Below are 7,336 nucleotides of genomic sequence, written 5' to 3'. Positions count from 1 at the left end.
TCGTGCAGCCCCTTCACCTCCTTCGGCATCTAGGCCATGGACTCTTCAGGTGAAAACCCAATCTTCGACCTTGGCCGAAGTGGCCGTCAAAGGCGTTCCTCTTCGCTTCCCTTTTGGGGGCGACGCCTTGGAGGTCCGGTCCTTCATCCGTTGGCGGTGGCTTCTGTGGTTTTGTAGCTTCGTCATCTTCTAGGCGAGTGCGCGGCCTCGGGGCCCGTGTGGAAGTCGGAGCGGCGACTCCGGAAGTCTATCATGTGTGGTGTTTGGCTTTGGTCGCTAGGGCAACATGACAGTCGGCTAGGTGGGTCCACGGCCTTGTGGCCGGTGTGGAAGTCGGCGCGGCGGCGCCGAAGATCTCATGTGTGTAGGGTGTTGGCTTTGGCCTCTAGGGTGGCAAAGCCGTCAACTAGACTGGTGCACGACCTCGGGGCCGGTGTGGATGTCGGGGCGGCGGCTCCAGATCCAAGTGTTGTGTTGTAGGGTGTCGCAGAGTCTCCGGTCACTTGGGTGGCACTATCGGGGATTCAATTGGTGCATATCCTCATCTAGCGTGTGCGTATATCGTAGATGTATCGGTTTTCATCCAACTTTTCTTATAAATTGATCAATTCTTTTTTTTCTTAATGATGAAAAGGCAAAGCTCCTGCCTGTTGCTCGAAAGAAAAAAAAACAGTTCACTTTTTTTACATCGATTATGTCTACTTTGTGAACTGTAAACTTAGTAGTAAGTAAGATTGATCGTAATTTAGGTAGTAATTTATTAGATTCCCTAAAAAAGCAGTAGTAATTTATTACAATCAACTTTTTACCGAGCTGCAAATATTTGGTCCAAATTTTCAACGAGCGCACCCGCGAATGCGAGCCATAACGTCTGAATTTTAGCCCTTGGATAGTCAAATAGAGGGGCCTCCGTGCAAAAACGGAAAAAACGCACCCCAGGTTTTCCTCGTCTCGCGTTCGGGGGATCGATACAAATTCGAAAGGGGAAGAAGCCTCGAGGCGCACGCGACGATTTTTCCAGACCCAAATCTCCCCCCATTCTCCCACCCATCCACCAACCCCGTTCCTTCCTCGCCGGCACGAAGCCAGGGCCGCCGGAGATGTCGCCGGCGGCGGACAGCGCGTCGGGATCGAAGCGGCAGGCGGAGCTGCTCAAGCAGGAGGGCAACACCTGCTTCAAGAAGGACCGCATCAGCGCCGCCATCGACGCCTACACCGGGGTAAGCAGGGGTTGCTCGCGCTCGCCGCCGCGCGGCTAGCTTATCTTCGCGCGCCCATTTTTTGCTGGATTGGAGTCGCTAGGCTCCATTTGCTTCAGACGAATCCGTGTGCTGCGGAATGGTTTAGCGGTCTGAAACGACGGAGCCCATTCTACCGAGGATCGTGGCTAGTTGCGGGCCGTCGCTTTGATCAATCATCGGGAATTCCTGCCGAATTCTACCAACTGTAGCTTTGCTGAATTATCTGACATGGAATGCTATGCCATTACCTATATATGTGTGCTTTTACCTGTGAGCAGTTAGGTGGTTTGATCAGTGATTACACATATTCTTCCCTCTTTGTTAGCTGAGAGGAGCTACTTAACAGAACACCATTATGTCATTGTGCAGGTAAGAAATGCAGGATGAGTCACATTTAAGCATCTTGGGTATTCATTTTCAATGCCAATGCTTATCTTGGGTATTCATTTTCAATGCTGATGCTTTTTATAAGGCCTGCCCGGACCCCCGGAGAAGAGAGAACAGAGAAAATGTGGTTTCTGCATCATGGTGTACTTTTACACCTGGGCATAGAAATTAGAAACTACTCACGTATCTCTAGAAGTGTTGCATATGTGAACTCTACAAATTATAACTTTCGCTATGGTCACAAGAAAGATGGAATGTTGTGGCAAGTCATACATGTTTGCAATCCAGCTAAGACTACAATTTAGTTCTAGTTGCTTCGGAACTCTTCTTGTTTTGCCTCTTCAGATCATGAGCTCTTTAAGATGTTCCAACTTACCCTCTATGAGTTAATAGAAGTGAATACCCCCAAACCGTTTATTTGCTAAAAATAGGTGGAATTATATGACCATGTGCACTATAGAATAGCCGGTGCCTTTCATCTTGTAAGATGCAAGGCCATTTACTTTTCCTCGTATCTGACTATAAGGAAGGTAATTAATTATTTTCTTTTGGATAATACAATGAAATGAATCACGAATGTGCTTAACTTCGAAACATGTGGCACAAATGGAAATAGACATAATGTAGTCTCCATGTTATACTTTCAAACAGGTGCATGCTGCAACCGTATTTTATTTCACGAAAATAAAACTACAAATTCATCTAATATAAGCATTAGTACATTGTCAAAATCAACATAGAAATGGTTTCAGGCTTACGTACACCTTGTTATAGCAGTAGTACATTTTTTTGCAGGAAAGCAGTAGTACATTGTTAAGACTTGTTTTCGATTGATCGTACACATGTATGCATGTAGTACACTGCTCAGATACGTATGTGTTGTCACGTACATGTTACATGTTTTCTCATGTTAACCTATACAGATGCATACATATGCAATAGACCTTCCAATTCCGTTGATGCGCAATATACCAAATACAAAAGACACTGATGCCTATTTGGTAGTTACGGGTGACCTATTACCCCCTAGGAGGTAAAATAGGCAGGGACGGTTCGGATTTCAGGGTTCCCGGGACCAAACTAAAGCCCGAGGCCCTTAGTAATTGAAAACTAGCGCAAAGCTATAGTTATAGGCTTATAGCCATTTCTCTCTGTTACTATGTTAACTTCGTGATATTAACTTCTATGTTTGCCCAAACATGCCTAAAAAGACGAATTACATTCAAGGTACAAGCTGAACCTGGAGAAGGAATAATAGTACTCCTGCAGCAAGCGAGGTTGTCGGTTGATATATCTCCTGCATTATTAGTTGTGACAACGTAAGAAATTGTGGTTAGGCTTTTAGGCAAAGCCTGTGCGGGTGTTGTTTTCGCACACCTGGGTCCTAGGTGCCTGTGCTCCCTTTATTTTAGAACAACTAAGGAATGAATTAGAAAAAAAAAATTGATGCAAGTAGATAAAGAACGAACTATGTATCTTCAAGTTCATGTGAAATAAATAGTGATTGAAGTATGATGAAAGAGAAAATGAGGAGCTAAAACTGCAGCCTCGGGTGCTATAAGTTTGATTTCAGTGCACATGCGACAGAAAGTGCTACGGAACATAAAATTCTACACATATTATTGACCCCACCACTCTTTGTTGTGTGTGAAAAAGTTAGAAGAATGCAAATCATTTTTTAGAACCAGGAGTATTTCTTATGCTTTTCACCGAAGCCAGTGCATGTTATCGTTTTGGAAAGAGAAGAGCAAGAATGAGGTGGCCTTTGTTTTGTACGAGAAAACTATTGTTGCAAATGCACTCTCATTTGCTCTGGAGGAAATAGTTTTTTTTAGCTAGCTAGAGTAAAATGGCACTCCACCAGTCAAGCGAACAAAGGATGCACATGGGCCGCCACTGCCTGTACTAGAGTTTATTGGATGTTTGTCATTTATCGATTTGGTTGGACACTTCAGCGCTGGGTTCTAAAAATCATTGCCGACTTAGCTGGGCCGGCCTCCTAGAGGTTTAGGGGCCCAGGGTCGTTGCCCTGGCTGCCCTGCCCCAGGGCCGAGCCTGGTAATAGGTTACCATGTTTAGTCTTGCTCCCTGGATCAATAAAAATGAATGGCCCAGAAAGTTTGGGAGCGTCTTAAAATTTCTCTTCATGGCGTCAGTTGTAGAAATATTTATTCTGTCAACTTGGTGTGCCTTTTTATTTAGAAATTCCTGCATTATTTACACCTTCCTTGCTAACTGCGGCATATTATTGGTTAACAGGCTATAGCTCTCTGCCAAAATGTTGCAGTATACTGGACCAACCGAGCACTGTGCTATAAGAAGCGGAAGTATGTACAACTCCTATTTTCATTTGTTTATCGCGTCTTATTCGTCTTCGATGCACTCCAAGGTTTACATTGTACTGTGTTGCTATTAAATTTGGCAGTGAGTGGGCTAAGGTTGAGGAAGATTGTAGAATGGCTATCCATTATGACAGCCACTCCGTTAAGGTGCGTTTGTGTCTTGAGCTTTATTTAGTAGTTAACCTCTTTAAATGCTTTGTTTATGTATTCCAAGGTCACGATTCCTGTAGTGCAAATAAATAGCATTTTCCGTTTTGACCAAAGATGTAATGGATTTGATCTTTTACCCTGTTTTGAGAAACTCCTTGTAGCATGTATCCACACTCTAGTTAAGTTAGGCTTTATTCGGTATTACTGGATCTTTTAGTGTACACATTATCCTGCAATTGGAAACTGCATCTAGAAGGTCTCTAGTGTTGTCTCCTTAGTTTGCTCTTTGTTTTGCCGGCCTGTGTGCCATGAAGCTTCATGCTGGTTGTGGCCGTTTGAACTTGTTACTTATGCCTTGTCGTGTGCTCGATGGTTCTGATAACTCTGTCGGATGCTTGGTGGCTTTATTAATATTAAGTCGGGCTGTCGCCTTTTATCTAAGAAACTGGACCTAGACATATGAACAATTTGAGGTTGCACGGTGTTGACCTCTCAGCTGGGAGGTTACTTGAGATATGTAGCTATGTAGCTGCGCTCATTGTTAACTCAATATCAAGCTTGTGTTTTGTTTGGTTCATTTGACTAAGATTGAATTTTAGGGGCTGTTTGGTTCGTGCCATTGCCAGCCCCGCCAAACCTGGGCTAGCCAAAAGATTGGCGAGCGAATCTGCCGCCGATAACTCGCCAACGAATTGGCGTAGGATTGAACTAGAGAAACTGAGGTGGTCTGGGCGCGCCAATTTTTGGGTAGCCATCCAAACGGGCAACGAAATCTGGTCAACAACCAATGTTTTGGACGGGCAGCCCAGGGCTCCAATCCAAACAGCCCCTTAGACCTGATTTGCCAAATCATTTAAGAAGTCCTGTATCATTTTATTTTGGGCTCTAGTGCTTGTTCTTACTATAGCAAAATGTCCTTGAATGTATTGTGACATTCATCATCACTAGAAGACAATGTATGAATTGCCTCGTGAATCTGTAAGCAAACCTATAATGTTCTTGCTTTAGGTAATGTGTATGCTTCAAATACCCTTGGTAAAAAGTTAATCATAAAAGTACATGTAGCATTTCAAGATTATTCAGCTTCCTTTTTAAAGAGAGAAAGTAAGAGATGATTGCTTCAGGTCTGGACATTTTGAAATCGGCTTGAACACTACTGTTCGAACTTGATGTTACACTACACGCGACATAGTTTTCGTTTTGTTGAAAAAGCATCATCGTAATATTTTCCTTGCAATGTTAGTATGTTTATTCTTCTGTCTGTAGTGACAATGTTTTTTTTACTCTGTTGGTAGGCGCATTACATGCTTGGGCTTGCACTTCTCAACAGGCAAGAATTGGCTGGAGGAATAAAAGCACTAGAAAAGGTTCCTCTCTTGTTAAGCTCTTTGTTGCTCCAACTATCAGTATTGATCTGACTATTTGTAGAAAATATTGACTTACCATTAACGTGAGTAACCCACTTATGGGTGATGGTTTAATTGCGCCTTACTGGCATTCTTTCCTGATGTCTGTATTGGACTCCTGAATTGGATTTGGTATTATTTAGGTACTAATTTGGCCTTTTCAGAGACACAATATTGATTGGGAGCACATCTTACTAACATCCACCTGCCCTATCTTTCGTCCTCTCATTTTGGTAATTTGTAAATGTGATCTTAATCTGGGTAAAAGAAAATTGTTGTGCGGAGTTGATCATGGGTATTACCAACTACCAACACAAACAGGAAAGTGCGATGCTAAATGCCATCATTGATGTAGTTTGCTCTTTTGATGATGTTATTTTAGTTGCAAAACAATTATGTTTATGCCATTTTTACTGATGAACCAAACTATGCAAAATTAGTCTTTGGAGCTTGGAAGGGGTGCACATCCTGCAAGCTATATGGTTGAAGAGATATGGCAAGAGCTTTCTAAAGCAAAATACATTGAATGGGAAGGACTATCAAAAATGCGATCCTCTCAAATGCATAAACTGAAGTGCGTAACTAATTTTTTTTCCCTGCATTGCGTATCAGTGGGATGTATTGCAGTTCCTGTCTAACATATCATTTGTCCTTTTGCAGTGCAACATGTAAAGAAGCTCTAAAGAGTTATAACAGCCTTGATAATCCAACTGCAGACGTGTCTGAAGAGCATCTAAATGAGCTAGATGAAGTTTTCAGGAAAGCTGCAAAGGCTGATACTCCAACAGAAGTATGAAACTGCCTTGCAAAGTGCTTACTTTTATACTGGCTTGCCTGGTCTAATAATCAAACAACTTGCATTTTGTGCAGGTTCCTGACCATCTCTGCTGCAAAATTACACTTGATATCTTCAGGGATCCAGTGATCACTCCAAGCGGAATTACTTACGAGAGGGCTGTGATTCTTGACCATTTAAATAGGGTAAGCAGAAGCGTGAAATAAACATAAATCTCTTGAGACATACTTGGATACTCGTGTTTTGCGTACCAAACTCATGAGACTTTCAAATTCGTAGGTGGGGAAATTTGACCCTGTGACCCGTGAACCACTGGAACCATTCCAACTAATATCAAACCTTGCCGTCAAGGAGGCTGTAGATGTATTTTTGAAGGACCATGGTTGGGCTTACAAGATCAGGTGATTGATTTGTACAATTGAATTGGTAGGGTACACCTTGATTGGAAGTAAGATTGGCAATACATAGTTATGTTGTTCTGTTGACATAAAGGAAGTTGTACATACTTTCGAGTGTTGTTAAATTGGACTGGATCATACATAGAACTTGTCATGGGCAATACATAGTTGGGTTTAGCAAGTACAATTGCTGATATCTTCACATCCTTTGGCTATTTGTGTTCCTAAACGTTTTCAGAGCAGAGGGCAGGCCTGGCACAGTGGTGAAGTCCTCCCCACTTGTGTCAAGATGTCTTGGGTTTGAACCAGTCTTTCTGCATTGCAACTTTGCAGGGGTAAGACTAGGTTCCTATAATCCCTCAATAGACCATTCCGTTTCTAAATATAAGTCTTTTTAGAGATTTCAATGCAGACTATATACGGAGCAAAATGAGTGAATCTATACTCTAAAATATGTCTATATACATCCGTATGTAGTTCTTATTGAAATCTCTAAAAAGAGTTACACTTAGGAACGGAGGGAGTATAATCTACTCTCTCCATCTCCCAAAAGAAGGCCTATAAATTTTGTCTTGAAGTCAAATGTTCGATTGAGTTTGCGATCAACAATCCATTG

The 7,336-nt window shown here is 42.4% G+C and overlaps 1 protein-coding gene across 1 annotated transcript; it reads left to right on the top strand.

Annotated features, from left to right (window-relative positions):
- The first annotated feature begins 915 nt into the window (after window positions 1-915).
- Window positions 916-6,922, top strand: LOC125520580 (E3 ubiquitin-protein ligase CHIP). Its single transcript, XM_048685533.1, has 8 exons — window positions 916-1,220; window positions 3,888-3,955; window positions 4,054-4,117; window positions 5,416-5,487; window positions 5,967-6,100; window positions 6,187-6,316; window positions 6,397-6,507; window positions 6,602-6,922. Exons 1-8 carry the CDS (start codon window positions 1,101-1,103, stop codon window positions 6,725-6,727), a joined length of 825 nt encoding a protein of 274 aa, XP_048541490.1. The 5' UTR covers window positions 916-1,100; the 3' UTR covers window positions 6,728-6,922.
- The last annotated feature ends 414 nt before the right edge of the window (window positions 6,923-7,336 follow it).

The sequence above is a fragment of the Triticum urartu genome, chromosome 7 (assembly GCF_003073215.2).
Source record: "Triticum urartu cultivar G1812 chromosome 7, Tu2.1, whole genome shotgun sequence".
Lineage (NCBI taxonomy): Eukaryota > Viridiplantae > Streptophyta > Magnoliopsida > Poales > Poaceae > Triticum > Triticum urartu.
Note: the sequence above shows the minus strand (reverse complement) of the source record. Positions and strands in the feature narration are given on the sequence as shown.

Excerpts from the sequence above, each read along its gene's own strand:
- LOC125520580 (XM_048685533.1), top strand. The coding sequence starts at position 1,101 with ATGTCGCCGGCGGCGGACAGCGCGTCGGGATCGAAGCGGCAGGCGGAG. Across the intron at positions 5,488-5,966 it reads GAATAAAAGCACTAGAAAAG|TCTTTGGAGCTTGGAAGGGG; the intron begins GTTCCTCTCTTG and ends ATGCAAAATTAG. Across the intron at positions 6,101-6,186 it reads TCTCAAATGCATAAACTGAA|TGCAACATGTAAAGAAGCTC; the intron begins GTGCGTAACTAA and ends GTCCTTTTGCAG.